Genomic DNA, 20,169 nt, shown 5'->3' with positions numbered 1-20,169 from the left:
GGAGATCACCGTCAAAACGCGGCCGTGTTGGAGATGACCGTCAAAATGCGGCCGTGTTGGAGATCACCGTCAAAACGCGGCCGTGTTGGAGTTCACCGTCAAAACGCGGCAGTGTTGGAGATCACCGTCAAAACGCGGCCGTGTTGGAGATCACCGTCAAAATGCGGCCGTGTTGGAGATCACCGTCGAACGCGGCCGTGTTGGAGTTCACCGTCAAAACGCGGCCGTGTTGGAGATCACCGTCAAACGCGGCCGTGGGTTTTCGTTGTTGTGACGATGTGTTTGTCTTAAAATAAAGATAGAAAAGAATAACACGACCTCAAAGATGCACAGCCCGGCACACGAACAACTCCCATTATACATCGGTGGGGAAATCTAACCTGGAACACACACTTACCGAAATAACTGACCTCTGGGGAAACCTGAATGGTATTCTGTGAATTTCCACAACCGTAACAATATATTTCTTCTTTACCTCATCGAAACAGCAGAATATTTAACGCTTTACCCTCGCCTATCATGCTCTTATTGGCTTCACATAAACATAAACGACCTGAAACCAATGACTGTACATTCTTCCTGATGAATGTATACATCGTGAACAGTAAATAATGACGCATGTTTTCTTTTACAACCTCGTGAGATTCCTGGAAGTCCTCGGAAAAAAGACCGTCATCATAATGTGGGTTTTACGATCCCTGGTCAAGTCGTTGAAGAGAAAATAGTTGACATGAGAGCGAGAACCTGCGTAGCCTCCACGGTAAAAGCCTTGCATGAGAGAATGCCACATTTACTTGGGCGGTGTATAGACAACAGACCACTGCCTCGATCGCTGAAGCCTATACTATACTGTGGCCTTCACTATGCCAGTGATACCTATCGGCTTCAACTTCTCGACATTTGAATATCCTTCAACAGTCGCTTTGGTCGTTTTACACCGAAGGGAAAACCTGTCAGGAGGATATGGTGATTGTGAATCCGACAGCTCTAAATATGTCTTTAGCTTTTGCATAGCAGTAAGCACCAACATGGTGGGCATATGGTTTTTGAGGTTGATATTGTAGGTGGAGTTAGGCCAGCTGTTCAAGCAATAGGTGGAAGGAAATGTTACACACAGACGGTTGGACGAACAAGCATATTATTACATGTATTAGGAGCCTGTTATGATGACTTCACAATTGAGGCAATCACGAACAGTGAATGATGCAAGGAAAGTAAACCACCATGTTTATCTTTTAGCCTACAATAGATGGAATGATTGCTCAAAAATAACACATTTGCTATTTATCACGATATTTCATAGTTTGAGAGAAAATTATTTGAATTTGTCTTGGAAAAAAGATGTTTATGACCTTTCAGCTGGGTCAGAAACGAAGAACAGAATTAAGGAAATGGTAACTGCAAAATCGTGTGTATTCTGCTGAAGAAATTATGTCAAACAAAACATTTCCAGTGATATTTGAGGAAGAGCAAAAGTGTATAGCTAACATTGTATTGGTATGGTGTAGGAGGGGTAAGCAACATTAAGCATGTCATCACCGTGATGAACTTGTATCCAAGTGTGCTGAGCGTTCCCAGAATTAAGCCCACAATAATTGACCCATACGGAGTGAGCATCATTTCTGCTGCTGTTCCAACTGCAACTGCTCCAGCCAACGTCGAATTCTGCAAATGGACCTGCAGAGATGACACAAAAACTGTTAAATCCTCACTTGCATTTATTAATACTCAAAAAAACCGGTGTGATGCCCAATAACAGAACTCACAATTTGATGTTACATATCCACCCCTTATGCTAATTCCCTTATCCATCCTTTTAAGCTCCCATGGAATCCAAAGAGAGAGACAGTGAGAGAGAGACAGAGAGATAAGGAGAGAGAGACAGAGAGACAAGGACAGAGAGACAGAGAGACAAGGAGAGAGAGACAGAGAGACAAGGAGAGAGAGACAGAGAGACAAGGAGAGAGAGACAGAGAGACAAGGAGAGAGAGACAGAGAGACAAGGAGAGAGACAGAGAGACAAGGAGAGAGAGAGAGAGAGACAGAGAGACAAGGAGAGAGAGATAGACAGAGACAGAGAGACAGGGGGAGAGAGATAGACAGAGACAGAGAGACAGGGGGAGAGAGCCAGGGGGGAGAGAGACAGAGGGGAGAGAGAGAGAGAGAGAGAGAGAGAGAGAGAGAGAGAGAGAGAGAGAGAGAGAGAGAGAGAGAGAGAGAGAGAGAGAGAGAGAGAGAGAGAGAGAGAGAGAGAGAGAGAGAGAGAGAGACAGACGTGACAGACAGACAGAGACAGAGAGAACATGGATTGATTAAACTTCCCTCCAGGCATTCCATTGACTCTAAAAGTTTCCATCAACATCACAACAAATGAAATTGTCCATTTACATCGTCTGGTCAACATATCCATTTAAAATTTTAAATATGAATATGAAATGCAGAACTAGTTTTTAATGAACATGATAAAAGCATTTAGCCCTGCCCATACATTACTGTGGAATCCATTGTCATAAACTACTTGATTAAGAATTGAGAACTGCTTCAAGAAAATATACTCCAAGCTGCTTTTTGTGGTACACACCATGTTGATTCGGCCACGCTCATCAACCAGGCTGGATAGGATACACGTAGTTACAGTACACGATGCCAGCGTGTAGTATGTATTGATTATTGCTCGAGTCTGATTTACACCTCTTTCTGAAATTGCAGAATTAAAGCTTGGCCAGTACATCCAGAGGAACAGGGTACCTGCATAAATGAAAGAGGGAAAACTGGAAAATAACACAATGCATTTGATAATAATGTACTTACTGGTGTGTATAGTAAACCATTGTTAAAACAAAATATTTGAGAATAATTTTGATCAAGTAATGGGGGGGGGGGGGGAGGTGGGGAACATAAAATTAATTGGACATATTTAATTTATCAAAAATTGGTTCAGAGCATCTTAATAAATCTTAACCAGAATTTACAGTCATTTCAAACTTCAAATTATGAGTTAATTGTTGCATTTGCTTTTTGCAATAAACCTGAAATTTTTGATCAAATGCAATTTCTGATGAAACTTTGATGTTGATGAAATATGACTCTTCCATTGCATTGTCAAATATCACTTGTTCTTACCAATCATCGCAAATATATCGGAGTGATACACTGAAGATGCCTTTGGGTGGGATTTCTTGAGGCCTGGACGGTACAGGACTCGAGAAACTGCGAGACCATAAAATCCACCAAAGCAGTGGATGGTCATAGATCCACCTGCATCAATGACCTATTTGACAAAAGAGGTGTATGAAAACCCAAGCAGTCAAAACCTCTGTGTACACGATGTGTAGAGAATAATAATTTTAAAAATTGGCAATAACTTGCAATTTATTTTTAAAACTTTGAACGAAACATTCATTTTGGAGAACATCTAGTGAACTCGACCAGCATTCATATACACACACAGTAGTTTATCTTGGAAATTCATATCATACAAGATGTAATAAACAGAAGGAAAAAGTAAGTCATTAGAGAAGTCACTGTAAATGACCAATACAGCATGTGAATTATCATTAGCTAAGTAGTAACATGCCGATCTGTAAGATTGAGCCACCTTGCGTGATCGATTAGGTGAGAGCTAATAGGTTATTGCCTCCATTCACAGGTGAGAGATGTGACTGGGTCTTTGTTTTTAGCTCACCTGGAACATACTTCTAGGGAGCTTATGGGATGGTCCATCAATCAGTAAGTCCATCCATCAACACTTGCAACTTCTTCTCTTAAACTACACACATGATTTCGATAAAACTGGACTACAACCTTCATCACCCATGATGTAACAAAGTTTGTAGATGACATTAAAAAAAAAAGTCCAAAGGTATTTACTTTCGTCTCTGTAACATATTTCTGTGTCATCCATGCCCACCAGCATTTCCCTGGTTTTCTTATCCAGCCTCTACCAGGTGAGCACCCAGGGATTTTGCCCCTATTTTTCATTTATACTAGAAGGGATACCTGGTGAAAAATTAACTTTCACTGTTTAAAAATCGTGCAAATAAATTATTGACATATCAGCTGCTTTTGTGTATCCTTTTCTCAACTGTTGCATGTAGAGCGAAAGGCGATGTATAATTAATCATCAGACATACTGTTTGATAGGGTGATATATTATTGTTATATGATAAAATGGAAATGTTGAAAAAAAAAGTATTGAATATAGCAAGCATTTTCTGAATCAAATCAATATGAGAAACGGGATTGAATGAGACTCACCATTATTATTAGTGAAGAAAAAGATGAAGGAGGAAGAGGTTTTGTTTAAATGTAAAATGAAACTGGTCCATCTCTCCTCACATTACTTAACTACTGTATATCATCCTGTTTGTGGCCTTGCTCAACTACATAATAATGTTTCCAGCCTTACGCAAATATATCATACTGTTTGCACATTGACCTTGATTTGTGCGATCCCCGATAGGACAATTGTTCCCAGCCGGAAGCACACAGGCAGGGACGGCCAGATGCAGGTATACCGAGACAGAACTCCTTTTATATTACAGATGTCGACTGCTTTTTTGACACTTGCACATGGTACATGTTTGGAAACCTCATTGGTATGCTTTTCTGTCTGCACTGTCGCTGCTGATTTGCCAATAAGAGATGAAACCGGACCTGTATGTAGATATATATATATATATATATATATATATATATATATATATATATATATATATATATATATATATATATATATATATATATATATACATACACACACACATATACACACATATATATATATATATATATATATATATATATATATATATATATATATATATATATGTATACATATATTGTTGTGGGCCGGGGGTCGGGTGAGAAGTACACAAGGTGGGGGAAGCTATCTCGGCTCCCACCAGACTCCCCGGAATTGTAGGTCATTGCACACAGATAATTCCGTGACGCGGCGGGTCGCTTAACCGACCGTGGACGCCAATAACTTCACCGCGTGACCTAGGGTCCTCCCGTCTATGGGGTAATCAGGTTACCCAATTAATCACGTGGTTTAATTACCGGGGAACACGCCCTCAGTAAGCCTTGTCCGAACCGGATCACTCTACTGGATCGGATGCAGCCGAGCGACACTGCCAAGGACGTACCAACTAAAAGGAACGGATCGTTGGGAATAAAGTCCTGGCTAAACTCGGATTCAGACCATGCTGGATCAATGAAAGAAACCACAAAACGAGCAGGGAGCATTCCTAATAATTATTTATTACAATGGGTGAAGAAATGTATGTGATATGATAAAGATTTATTGCGGTGTGTTGTGCAGAGATAGGGGAGAGAGGTGTGGTGGAGCAAATAAACAAGCAACTTACAAAAGGGACACAGAGCAGACTTAACGCGAAAATAATAACAACAATAACAATAACATTAACGATCTTCTGCAGTCTTACTAAAGCAGACAGGTGCCAGGAAACACACACAGACACAGAAAATCCGATGAAGAGGGAGTATTGAAACGAGAAAGGAAAGGAGTTGAGGCTACGTTCTTGGTACCTTTGTACTTGATAGCACGACGCACCACCAATACGTTTCGGGAGGTAATGCTCCGTAGTGTGGCTCCTGACAGCTGGCGCATCGTCTCTGGCTTCAAGAGAGCGTGTGGAGACCGTGTCCGTGAAGGAGGGGCTTGAGTGGAGAAGTGGCAGAGTCCAGGGTGCGTGGACGGAGTGGTAGGCAGGAGCAGGTAAGCGTGTGGGGTTGACGTCATGTGGGCGGAGATGAGGAGGCGGAGTCCAGACAGCAGGAGGCGGGTCGTGCCGAGGGACGAGGGCGAAGCCAGATCGAGCAAGTGAAAGAGGAAACGGAGAGAGGCGGGGGGGACTGCTCCGACCTTAAAAGGACATGCAGCATGTGGGGAGGGGCCAACCCGAAGCGATACGTCATCACCTGAATCGGGCGCTCCTATTGGCCCCGACCCCTCACGTGGCTCCCTAACTTTGGCCGGAAACCGCCTCACTGAGTTTCCGGCAAGGTCATCCCAGACAGCGAACATATTTCGCTCTGACCCCACGACATGACATGAATCGCCCGCACCGAAATTGGCACGCGAATCGTCCTGCAAAAAACCCCGGGTCATGCCCTGGTGACCGGCCGAGGGTCCCGCATGCCCGCTCTGGCATCCGACCAGCGCCGATCAACGCGCGCGCCAACGCAGCCCGCACTGCACATTCCCCAGCACGATCGCAGCTTCGCTTGCCATAAAGATAAGAAGACATTCACCATCCGTGGGGAATCTGCTGCTGCCAACGAGGGCCGAAGGTACATCGTTATGGATAAATCCATGCATGTTTCGTGAGTGGCATACGTGTCTGCCTTTGAGCGCATTCTATGCAGTGCGCGGGGTTCCGCCATTACGCACGAGGTCAGCGCTCGCGTTCGCACGACTCTGCTAGCATGTGCACGGGGCGAACACCAATAGGTGTCAAATATTTAGTCGAAAAGGAACAAGCCACTTCTACGACGCACACTCGTATCCCGCCCAACATGACGTGGAGTCGTCTTTATCGGACTCCGTACGCGTTCCGTGCAGCGTGGGTGTCGTGCTGGCTTTGTTTCCTTTGTTTTGAAAAATACTATTTGTGCAGCCTCTTCAGAGGTATTCATTCGTATGCCTTTTTAATGCAACCAGCAATCTTCCCCAGATCATCGGAAGCTCGAGTCGATAATCCCGCACTGCAAAGCACACCATATGACTCGCTGCACACGTTGGGTTTAGGGCTCGCTTGGGAACGAGGGCTCTGCGCCATTGTCTCCTCACAGCGCGCCGCACACGCTGGCCTCCATGAGGGCCCACCTCACAGCGAAGGCGTACGTCACGTCGTTGATTTAGATCAGACAAAAAGAAGAGTAGAGACGAAATGAAGAAAAAAATGATGTAAGCAAACCTTGCTATTAGATCATCGCAACGCACTCTGTTGTTGTCCCGCTAGACAAATGGAAAGGGACTATCTACATGTACATTAATGGAATAACTGTCTTGGGACCACTGTCTGTTGGATGCATGCGGTTCCGAGAACCGCAACAATATATATGTGTGTATGATATATATATATATATATACATACACATACACACATATATATATATATATATATATATATATATATATATATATATATATATATATATATATATATATATATATATATATATATATATATATATATATATATATATATATATACAGTAGACTAGACGTAAGTCGGCAGCGTGTAACTCGTCACTTCGCCTAAGTCGGCAGCGTCAAAAAGTCCCGAATTTATCTCATGTTAAGTCCTTATAAATAAAGGGTCATCCCTCTGTAAGTCGTCATCTCTAAGTCGTCACTTCGTCTAAGTCGTCAGATGTTGTCCGTTCCCACGTAATGGAAACTCAAGTAAATTACCACTCCTAACTCGTCACATGGAACTGCTGCCTCGTGAGAATCCCAATTTCATGGAATCGTGATGCTCGCTCATTGGTTTACACCGCCAGTGATAGGCTATTTATAACTGCGTACACACGTTGATCGCACTGCAGGCAGGACAATGGCGACGAAGCGTAAGCTTACAACTGAAACCTACCAAGAAAAATACGACATTATCCAGTTTTGCGAGGCAAACCCACTGATGAAGAAAACAGCCATAGCTGAGAAGTTGGACATCAAACGGCAGACATTGAACGATATCTTGAAGAATAAGGGCACGATGTTTGGACAAGTGGAGAAGATCGCGAGGCCGGTGGTAAGTGTGAAACGTGTGAAATGTGTGTCCTTTGAAGATGTCGATGACGCGCTCATCATCTGGTTTCGGCAAATGTCGGCTCAGCCAAATATTTGGTTGAACGGTGAAATGTTGCTGCTGAAGGCATGTAAATTCGCTGCGGACCTTGGCCATGATGATGCCGAGACCTTGCCGATGCACTGGATAGACAGATTCAAAGTGAGGTGGGGAATCGGCAAGGTAAAGAAGTGCGGTGAATCAGGCAGCGTCGATTCGGCAGTGGCGCACGACTGGAAGGATGGCAAATTGAAAGACATTTTGGAAAGGTATCAGCCTCAGGATGTGTACAATGCTGATGAGATTGGGCTTTTCTGGCAGATGCTGCCAGAAAAGTCTCTGGGGTTCGTTGGTCAATCCCATCATGGTGATAAGCAGGCGAAGTTGTTGTCTTACAGTTGTTCATTATCTTTACTTTTGATAAACTGATTCATGAATTCCATCTTTGCTTGATCACTTTCCAACTCACCAATGAACCCCCACCTATGCCCCGAGGATTGTGTTTTCCTTTTGGTACAATAGCCGGCTCTCACACATACGTGTCCAGGCCACGCGCGACTTCATCCTTCACCCCACAGTCATCATGAATGTTCGCATACGCGTAAGTCGTCACATTTCTAAATCGTCACTTATTTCTCGGTCCCGATGGTGACGACTTACGCCTAGTCTACTGTATATATCTACATATATATATATATATATATATATATATATATATATATATATATATATATATACATATATACATATACATATATATATATAAAAATATATATATATACATATATATATATATATATATATATATACATATCATATATACATATATCATACATACATATATATATACATATATCATACATATCATCTACATATATACATATATATATATATACATATATTATACATATATATATATATATATATATATATATATATATATATATATATATTAGTCCGGGAGCAGTGGGGGTGAACCTGGTTTTGCCAGATAAAGTTTTTTCTTTGCTGTTTCTTATAGCCTTGGGGTAGCTCTTCATGATTCAGGGGGGTGACCGTTTGCAACCCTTGGGCAATTTGCTGTATTAACCCTTTTGTGCTGGTAAAGGAATAAATAATGAAAAAAATCAGTTTTTTTTCACTATTTATTGCAATGAACCCAACCAACATCATCACATTTGCTTGTGTCGATGTTTATTCACAAATTATGTAACCAAAAACAACTTAAGATATAAAACAATTGCGTATTACTCGGTATTAACCCTTTCCGGGCTATTTAACCCAGGACATAAAATTTGAACACAGACAACATATTGTTGCGGTCTTCGCGCCCGCCGGCGTGCGAACGGCCACGTAACTCGAATCGCGGCACGTCGCCCACCGGACGGACAATCCAGTCGTGACCCTCTCGGACTAACGCCGGGAACCAGTCACGGGTGGACCTTTCGGTCTCACCGCGATCGAGCCAATCAGCCCCCGCGTGGGATAGGGTTGCTCGCCAAATTCGAACTACCTAAGTACCCACGCGGAGGGTAGACCGGGCGATCGCACCTCGCCGCAGGTCGAGCTCGGACACGGGCCAAGCGACCCGTTCCGACTATCAGAATAACCGGCGGTGTTATCGTCGACCTCGACGGTTCGATTAATTATCGGGCGTATTCAGCCCACTACCAACCCTTTACGTGAAGCAAGATGGGGGTTCAATGGGGAAAAAGACGAAGCGAAGCGGGAAACAGTTCAACAATAAAGCACATTTATTCGCGACGAACGGAAAGCACACAAATACAATTCCACCAAATGCACAAAAAAGAAAACACAATTCCATTTACACAAAAAGCAAACATAAAAGTGAAAACACAGTGCAGAGCTAATTCCGACTACCGAGCACACGGCAACACTTATACAATTCTACTTCACAGACGGCGCCGACAACACATACCCAAAACCAAGGAAAAGAAACACCCTCAAGAATGAGGTAGGCCTGGGGCCGAGACCGGGTCGGGCCTACCCGTCTGGTGATGAGACGCGGAGCGGCGATGGCCCGCAACCCGCGGGCCTCGTGGACAGTGCCTGGCAGGGGGTGGGAACGGGGCCCCCTTGGTCGCACTATCTCAGCGCGGGGGGAAACAGGAGGGGTTGCTGATGCTCGGGGTATAGAGGATCTTTATTATCCCGCGACGGCGTCTCCACCTCGGCCAGGTCGCGCTGCCGGCCTCCCTCGGGGCGCGCAGCTCCTTGCACGACGCGAGCACCCTCGTCCGCCCTCGCCGCCTCTCCACAGCTCCGTCCCCTCCGTTCCGACTCCAACGCACACGACGACCAGCTCCTTCTTGCCAACTCCACCGCCCGCGAAGTCTTGACTCTCTGTTCCCACTCCTTCGCCTCGTTCCGACCTTTACGACTCCTTTGACTGACGAACACCGTCCTTTTATCCCCCACCCTCGCCTTGACCCCCTCCCTTGACCTTCAACTCGCCTCCCCATTGGCCCGAGAAAAGTGGGCGTGAAGGCTTTTTGGATCCACAAATTTGCATATATCGACGCCCTGGGGGCGGGGCCAGTCGCCCCTCGCTCACCGATTGGACGGCAAAAGTGGGCGTGTGTCGTTTTGGATCCGTTTTTGAAGCAGAAAATCCGTGATTTTGTACACGCTGTTCAACGTGCGCCCTACACGAGTCCAGCATCGGTGCCCATGAGTGGCGCGAGATGACGGTGATGCGATGGTGGCGAGTTGTGACGGTAAAGGTCATGGCGGTTGTGGTGAAGCGGCGTTGTGGTTGGTGGTTGTTGTTGTGGTTGTGATGGTGGCGATTGGTCCAAAATAAAGATAGTAAAAGAAAAACGGCTATCCTGAAGAGTCGCAGCACGTATAAATGACATGTATTCCCACTAGACAACGGGTTTGGGCCTAACTACACATGCACTTACCGAGATACCTCACCTAAGGGACCTGAATGGTGGTTTGCGAATCTGGTAACCACAACACTACCCCTTCCCTTTTTACAGACTCGTCCCGAGTCGTCAAATTTTCGTGTGCCATCATGTGTAGTTTTCCCCTAGTACATTTTACCTACGGATCCCTGAGTGCGACATTCATGGTATTCGTGTCCCCAAAATAAATAACCTGAGGGCTGCGTAACTATCTAAACAAACTCACTCATACGGACGACTTAAATAAAATTGCCGGCGCTAAGACAAACATGCCGGGGGCGCACTCATATGTACAGTACATCTTACCTTAACTTACAAATCTTACACTAAACCATGGCCCAGGATCATTGAACTCTGCAAAAGAAAGCAGTTAGCAGGGAGCCAGGCTGCCCGCATGCAGTCTCTGGCTCAAAACAATGCAGGTGACAGGGAACGTGGCTGGCTGCTCACACGCAGTCCAAGGCCTTCCCTTTTGAACTGAACTCAGTGAACCACAACGGTGCTTGGGCTGCACAACGCAGTCTCCGTGCCAGCTCAAGTGGCACACGCAATGAACACAACGAATGGATGGATGAATGGATGGACGCAAACACGGTGCACGGGCCGCCACTGCAGGCCCGTGTTGTAGCTGCCAACAGGGCAGTTCTCGCAGCTTGCAAACTGTTGCCTTGATCCTGGCGCACATGGAAATGAACAGGGGGGGGCAAAGCAAAAATTGAACGGGGGCTGGTGAACAGGGGCAGTGGGCATGGCATGGCAAAGGTGGCAGGCAAACACAGCCCGCCGAAGAAGGCCGCTGCAGACAAACACAGCCGGCAGATGAACTGGCCGGCACAGGCCTTGAAGAAAAAACAGCCAGCAGATGAACTGGCCGGCACAGGCCTTGCAGCACACAGCTGCAGACGATCCAGCCGGCACAGGCCTTGCAGCACAGCAGCTGCAGATGAAGTTGGCCAGCCTTTGCCGTTCCGTGGAGGTTGGTGGAGGGAGTGCGGTGGTGCTGGCCACTTGGAAGGCGGGCTCGGACCTACCTACCTGTCTCCCTCCCAACCTATCGCCTTTGCCTGTCACTGTACATACCCACTCCCTTAATTTGTCAAACCCCAATTTAGCCCCAACTTATTTTTATTTTTTTTTGTTGTTTTTATTTTTACTCCCCCACTATAAATCGTCCCCTAACCCCCTTTATCGTCCTTGTTCGGCTAACCTATCCTGTCACCTAGCCTACTCCCAACCCCTACGTTCCCTTCCCGGAGGGGAACAAGGGAGAGCTAACGTCCTGTGTCGAGGCCCAACGAAGCCTCAGAATGGCCTCCCCAGAGTTCGGCGATCTTTAACCAAAGTGGGTCCAGCGGCCCACAACGACAGCGAGGGGATGGATGGTGCGGAGGGGTACATCTCCTAATCTACCCTAACCATTTAACTGTTAAACTACCCCGGGCTTTCAACAAGCGCCTCTCGCTTAAACTATTGGTTCTAACAACCCAGATTCCCGTCGCCTGTGTTGGTGTCCTTACAATTTCGGGCCTCGCCCCCCCAATTTTCTCTCCGTGCCCTCACACGGTCTCCTGGCTGGGACACGTGGCTCCCTTTGGCAGGCACGACCCTCTGCCGAATCTCCCGCTATGGCACCCCGGGCACTACACTGCCTCCGAGCCTACCAGCTCCCTAACACCGGGGAGTGCCCCCATGGCACCTCCCTGAAACGCACACGTGGCAGGCCGGCCTCCCGGGCCCCTTTCCGAGGGTCACCCGTGCCCACAACACTGCCCACGCGGCTAATGGCGCCCCGGGCCCCCGCACCAAGCAGGCGCACCCGTGCCCACTACTCTATCCCGGCCCCCCATGGGCCCTTGGCCTACCGCGGCCGACTAGCCTGGTGCCCGGGGTACCCACTCAGCGATACTCACCTTTCGCAGCCACGCTCCCAAGCCCGTCAACAGGGCTCCTGCACCCCTCCAAATGGGTCTCGAGCCTACTTTCCCACCAACAGCAAAACGACCTCCATTTTTCAATTTGACTAACCCAGCTAACTCACTCTACACTGACCCCGGGGTCCCTTGGGCGGGAGTCACTCCTCCCCCCCAATCACTCATCGCACCATGCATTCCCCATTCACTCCACTCACACAGACCCGCTGGCCTGACTCACTCAACAAGTACTCACCTCACAACTCACCAACTCTTCAACACACACACCACTGAACTCTGCCATCCTTCGAACTACCTCCCCTAACTAACTCGTGCTCCCACGTCGTCCCTTAAACTATAGCACGTTCCTTTTAACCTACGTAGCTAAACTACGTCCCCTCTACACATCCACAAGTCTGTCTCTGTCTCCAAATCATAAATTCATTTTATTTCCCAACCTAAAGCTCACTAAATCCCTCTACCTAATCCATTCCACGGACTCCATGAGGACTTACCCCTGCCCCATGAAGTCGGTCTCACTAAGCTAACCCTTCCCCCTAACTAGTTTCCATCCTGTGCCCAGGGTAGGGGGTCTTCCACCCCTTGCCCAGGAATCCTGTACACCCGAAAGTGAGGCTTGCTCCCCTTCTTCTTTTCCCATGCGCAGCACCTGCGCGGCAACTCAGAGCTCGCGCACTTTGCACCTGGCCGTGACGTCATGCAGCTGCACGTGTTCCTCGTCCCTCCTTGGACGGGACCATCCGGCAGAGATACCCCTCCTGCCGAATTCCAACCCCACGTGCAGCCATGGCGTCACCGTGCGCATAAAAAAAAAAAAAACACAAGCCACACGTCTCGAGGGGTTCCCCACGCGAACACATGTGCTTTGCCCGTTGGAGCTTAACACACACGATCGCGTGGAGAACCCGTCCGGTCCAAATCCATTTACCTGCCTAAACTTTGTCCGTCCGCGGGATCGGCAAATCCACCGCGTGCGTTTCCGGACCGGGACTTCACTCTCGCAAGCGAGCACGTGGTGGTCTCGTGCGTTGCACAGCACGGACCGCGTGCTCACTGCTGGGTGAACCCGGCACGGTCCTCGAAACAACTACAGCCGCTACTCGGCTTTCGTTTCTCCCATGTCGCCGTCGTCGCCATTCAACCCTCGCACACCTGCGTGTCACGACGCACACAGTCCACTCCATCACATTCACTCCGGGAGACGCGGCTGCGTGCTCCCGCATGCCAACCGACATCTCCCTCACATACCGCTCTCTCACACACACGGTCTCCCTTGCATACGGCCGTTCACTCACGCATGCGAGGGCACTCAACCGCTGTGCCTCATCCACACACCGTGCCTCACTCATACACGCGGGAGCACTCACCCGCGGTACCTCACTCATACACACGGCGACACTCACACACGCGGTCTCTTCCACACAACGTCCCTCACTCATACACGCGGGGGCACTAACCCGCGGTTCCTCACTCATACTGGCCGTTTCACTCACACACACGGCCTCTTCCACACACGGTTCCTCATCCACACACGGTGCCTCATCCAAACACGGCGTGCTGGGAAGCACGCACTCCAGCACCATCGCCACCACACCACTCACACACGGGGTCGCTTCCACACACGGGGACGCACCTCACGCCTTGCACCACACACACAGGGACAACTACACTGGGGATTCGTGTCCCCACAAGGGTCTCCGGGGCCTCTATACCCCAAGCTCTCCGTGCACCCGTCCACAGCACTCGTCCCCTCAACCTCGCAAAGCACGACCGAACTCACCTGGTCGTGACTCGCCCTCAAGGGGGCATACTCCCTCCCCTCGTTCCTGGAGGAGGCCATCCAGGTGCTCGCACCGGGTCCCAACACGCTCCGCGAGCTCAACCCCATTGTCCTCCACTACCTCCGTGTGTGCGTGCGCGTCACTTACCCCGTCTTCATCGTGTAGTCTTCCCTCTATCGTTCCCATCTCCCGTGTCTCTGCCAACTCTTCACCCTTTACCTCCCTTGTCTCAACTATTATTTCTGTTGTCGTCACCTCGTGTCTCGTCTCACACGTTTTGGTCTCCCCATTTAATTTTTCCCTTTCGGTCATCGTCACGACCCTCGCCCAACAGGTTCCACGCACTATTTTTCACCCGCCTCCACCGCGGGCCTGTCAGCCGTTGCACCCCCACCCAGCTCGTTTGCTCCCACACGTGGAGTCGCCATTTTTATCTCCCCGGTCACGGCCTTCATGCCCGCCTGCAGGCTTCAAGCCCATGTTCTGCGTCTGACCCCGCATGTTTTTCGTTTCCTCCTTCATGTTTGTTTCCATTCCGTTCATTTTTGTATCCATCTTTTCGTTTATTTGTTGTGTATTCGCATCCATCGTCGTTTTCACTTCATTTGTATTTGTATCCATCTTTTCATCCATTTTTTGTGTATTCGCATCCATCTTTTCGTTCATGCCTTTCATTTCGTTTTTTATTTCATTTGTCATTGCCGCATTCATTTGTGCCAGCATGGTGAATAGCTGGGCCATGTCGGATGCACTCAGCTGAGCCGTCTCGGCAAGGGTTGGGGAAGGGTCTTGGTGGAGAGGGGGGGGGGAGGTGTCATACACCGCGGCCGCTGCCGCACCCACCTCAGGTTCTGGGTTCAGTTGGGCGAGTCCGTGTTCCTGCACAATCAACATTTCCTGCTCGGGGATTCCATCCTGGACCATGGACTCTACATTCTTACACATATACATTTCTAATACCCCCGGCTCCCGCTCGCCTTGAGACGCCATCTTGCTTCTCGTGAAGGGTTAATTTCGCTCGCTCGTAATTTGGAGGGAATCGGGGGTCGCTTCTCTCACCCCTGGACCGATTCCCGTGAATTTAGCCGGAGACAGGACAGCCCGTTTTCCTGTTCTCCGATACCAGTGCCGCGAGGAGGGCGATGAATTTGTATCCCACTCCTGACACCAGTGTTGCGATCTTCGCGCCCGCCGGCGTGCGAACGGCCACGTAACTCGAATCGCGGCACGTCGCCCACCGGACGGACAATCCAGTCGTGACCCTCTCGGACTAACGCCGGGAACCAGTCACGGGTGGACCTTTCGGTCTCACCGCGATCGAGCCAATCAGCCCCCGCGTGGGATAGGGTTGCTCGCCAAATTCGAACTACCTAAGTACCCACGCGGAGGGTAGACCGGGCGATCGCACCTCGCCGCAGGTCGACTTCGGACACGGGCCACTTAAGCGACCCGTTCCGACTATCAGAATAACCGAGCGGTGTTATCGTCGACCTCGACGGTTCGATTAATTATCGGGCGTATTCAGCCCACTACCAACCCTTTACGTGAAGCAAGATGGGGGTTCAATGGGGAAAAAGACGAAGCGAAGCGGGAAACAGTTCAACAATAAAGCACATTTATTCGCGACGAACGGAAAGCACACAAATACAATTCCACCAAATGCACAAAAAAGAAAACACAATTCCATTTACACAAAAAGCAAACATAAAAGTGAAAACACAGTGCAGAGCTAATTCCGACTACCGAGCACACGGCAACACTTATACAATTCTACTTCACAGACGGCGCCGACAACACATACCCAAAACCAAGGAAAAGAAATACCCTCAAGAATGAGGTAGGCCTGGGGCCGAGACCGGGTCGGGCCTACCCGTCTGGTGATGAGACGCGGAGCGGCGATGGCCCCGCAACCCGCGGGCCTCGTGGACAGTGCCTGGCAGGGGGTGGGAACGGGGCCCCCTTGGTCGCACTATCTCAGCGCGGGGGGAAACAGGAGGGGGTTGCTGATGCTCGGGGTATAGAGGATCTTTATTATCCCGCGACGAGCGTCTCCACCTCGGCCAGGTCGCGCTGCCGGCCTCCCTCGGGCGCGCAGCTCCTTGCACGACGCGAGCACCCCCTCGTCCGCCCTCGCCGCCTCTCCACAGCTCCGTCCCCTCCGTTCCGACTCCAACGCACACGACGACCAGCTCCTTCTTGCCAACTCCACCGCCCGCGAAGTCTTGACTCTCTGTTCCGACTCCTTCGCCTCGTTCCGACCTTTACGACTCCTTTGACTGACGAACACCGTCCTTTTATCCCCCCGTAACTTCGCCTTTGACCCCCTCCCTTTGACCTTTCAACTCGCTCCCCATTGGCCCGAGAAAAAGTGGGCGTGAAGGCTTTTTGATCCACAAATTTGCATATATCGATCGCCCTGGGGGCGGGGCCAATTCGCCCCTCGCTCACCGATTGGACGGCAAAAAGTGGGCGTGTGTCGTTTTGGATCCGTTTTTGAAGCAGAAAATCCGTGATTTTGTACACGCGGTTCGACGCGCGCCCTACACGAGTCCAGCATCGGTGCCCATGAGTGGCGCGAGATGACGGTGATGCGATGGTGGCGAGTTGTGACGGTAAAGGTCATGGCGGTTGTGGTGAAGCGGCGTTGTGGTTGGTGGTTGTTGTTGTGGTTGTGATGGTGGCGATTGGTCCAAAATAAAGATAGTAAAAGAAAAACGGCTATCCTGAAGAGTCGCAGCACGTATAAATGACATGTATTCCCACTAGACAACGGGTTTGGGCCTAACTACACATGCACTTACCGAGATACCTCACCTAAGGGACCTGAATGGTGGTTTGCGAATCTGGTAACCACAACAATATGATTGCACAATAACCACCTCATCCTTACTTTAGTCACAAAAAAGGTAACCAAAAACAAGTTAAAAGATAGAGTAATGACTTAATACTCAATATTAACCCTTTCCTGACTGATTTTACCCAGCCCAAAACATTTGAACATATATAGACAACAGGGGTCTTTGACGCATTATTGCACAAAAACCACTCCAAAATTATGGCATGGGATTTTAATGTCATCTCTTGCTTTCCGACCTGCTGACATTGATGCAAAATAGACGGTTAGACACTCAAGATGTTTAGTTTGACCTACTGTAAGATCAATTAAATTCGTGAAACAAACAAATAATCTGCTACTACTAGTTGCTTCCCCAATCTCCTCAAACCTTGCTACTGCACACGTGAGCAGCCAACTGCATAACAGGCACAGAAAATTGTGCAAGGCAGACCTCTGACTTGACAACCACACCTTCTCGAATTACAGGGACTTTCACTTTTGCAACCACACCTGATCATTTCAAGAACATATTCTGGGGCCAGTTTCACATCATCTGGGACTGTAATTGGTGACAGCGACTTGTTCTTGACATCTCTCATCCATCCATATTCCTCAGGGTCCAGTGGCGGTGGATGGCTAGTTTCAAGCATCCGCCATAAGATTGCCTGATAGTGAGCCCTCTTGACATTTTCTGTGAAAGCCTCCTTTGTCGGTGGCAGGGTGCACAGTTTGGGTGATTATGTGTGACCCTTCCCATTCTTTTTACCCCAGACAAGCAATCTTGTCTCGGACATGTCTTTGGCTTTTTCATACCATAGCATGTAGAGATGAAGGTTGTGGCCTGTTCCATTGCAGCTGTGAATGGTGCTTCAATGTCACCTACAGCCAATAACTCATAGCCAGCCTTCAGTGTTTTAAGTACACAGCCCTTCCCTAGCCAAAAGTAGCAAGCAACTGTGTCACATCCTGAAAGAGCATGGGCAGGGAGAAGTTCATTAACAATTTTGTCATGTTTTACCACCGTCGGCTTTATGTCCACAATGGTCTTCTCTTTACTTGGGGATTCCATGGTAAGTTGGAGGGTGAGATTGGCCTTCTTGTAAAAGTGGACAAGGAGTACGAAGACATCCGTGTCATCTGACACGACTGACAATTTGCTGGTCTCACTTGCACATTTCAATGCCTGTTGTACAATAATGATATCAGCCTCTTTGTGGGATGTCTCAAGGTCATGTCTTACACATGTCTTCATTGGACACTTGAACTGGGCAAGGGTCTTCTCCTGTGATTACCAACTTGTGATTCCTGGTGCTACTGGTGTGGAACAACCTATCTCGAGCCAGTTCATCGCAGATGATTTTGATGAGTTGCTTCTTATTGTCCACAGAAGACAATACAACCTTTTGCGCAGGCAGCTTTGTTGTCAGGTGCAGTTGGTGGGTGCGGCTTACTCCTGTTTCTCTCCCATCCCTTTTGACCGACTTTATGCTGAAATCATGGTCCCTATCGAATATCAAGTAGACATCACTGTCCTTCAGGTAATTAGCAACCCGTGTCTTCACATTTGAGACATAGTCTGCTACGGTACCATTTGCTGGCCAATAAATTGTCCATAGAAGAGCTGAGCCATCGATGACTGTCACATCTGCACATCTTGAGAGACGACTGGATACCTCCACCTGTAGTGAACGTTTGAGTACTGATTTGTCATTTGCTGTGGGCATTCCGTCTTTGCATTTTATAACTGTGCCTGAATACTAGTACCGTACAAAGGTTCACATTTATTAGTACGGTTCCCTGCTAAAAGAGGGCAGCACCCAACAACAACTGTCATTCCCATTTTGATAACTGTCATTGTAAAAACTAAATTTATACAATCTGAATTTGTTTAGTATTTTAATCTGGAGATCCTATTTAACTGACTACTTCATATAAAGCTTGACAACTGGAAGTCAAGTATGACTATTCCATGGTAGCCTATTCCATGACAAACCTGTACAGCAGAGTGGGAGTGGTGCCCAGCCATGTGCTTCGAATATCTGAAACAATGCAATGGTGCCACCTTTTGTCAGTTTAACTAACTAATGAAGTCTCTCAGCCAATACTTCATCTTAATATGCATGGGTGATAAACAGATCAAAGCGGGAAATGTCGGCCTACGTTTGGGGTATATATGATCCCCTAGGAATGCCAGGAAAGGGTTAATAATCATCAAGTTTGGGCAAATTGTGTCCAAATCAGCAGTAAAATACTTGCCTTGTGAATAATAATGATGAAAAATAAATGTGATGACTTTTGCTCACAGCAATTTACAATTTAACGCAAAAAATAGTACTTTGGGGCGCATTTGGGTGTAACCGGCATAAAAGGGTTAATATAGCAAATTGCCCAAGGGTTACGAACGGTCACCCCCCCCCCCCTCAATCATGAAGAGCTACCCCGAACTACAAGAAAAAGATAGAAAAAAACTTTATCTGGCAAAACCAGGTTCACTAAAATATCTGCCTTTTGCTCCGGGACATATATATATATATATATATATATATATATATATATATATATATATATATTTATATATATATATATATAGATATATATGTATACATATATATATATATATATATATATATATATATACATGCATATATATACATGCATATATATATATATATATATATATATCTTCTTCTTTCGGCTGGTCCCGTTCGGGGTCGCCACAGCGGATCATCCGTATGATCCGCATAGTGATTTGGCACATGTTTTACGCCGGATGCCCTTCCTGATGCAACCCTGGTCGGCTCTTACGGCACAGGGATAAGGTACACCTATTTTAACCGGGGTATACACCAGCCCAGTATACTGGTACTCATTTCGCCG

The 20,169-nt window shown here is 47.7% G+C and overlaps 1 protein-coding gene across 1 annotated transcript in view; it reads right to left on the bottom strand.

The window, feature by feature from the left end:
- LOC147015962 (ammonium transporter Rh type C-like) overlaps positions 1–20,169 on the bottom strand; it is a 115,636-nt gene that overhangs the window by 33,409 nt on the left and 62,058 nt on the right. Inside the window, exons 4-6 of the mRNA XM_085848635.1 lie at positions 3,124–3,271; positions 2,582–2,748; positions 1,540–1,677 (exon numbers count right to left, since the gene is read on the bottom strand). Of these exons, the coding sequence (XP_085704761.1) occupies positions 1,540–1,677; positions 2,582–2,748; positions 3,124–3,271 (453 nt within the window). The remainder of the gene's footprint in view (positions 1–1,539; positions 1,678–2,581; positions 2,749–3,123; positions 3,272–20,169) is intronic.

Source organism: Eptatretus burgeri, chromosome 12 (assembly GCF_056783735.1).
Source record: "Eptatretus burgeri isolate ZD-2024b chromosome 12, Ebu_testis_v1, whole genome shotgun sequence".
Lineage (NCBI taxonomy): Eukaryota > Metazoa > Chordata > Myxini > Myxiniformes > Myxinidae > Eptatretus > Eptatretus burgeri.
Note: the sequence above shows the minus strand (reverse complement) of the source record. Positions and strands in the feature narration are given on the sequence as shown.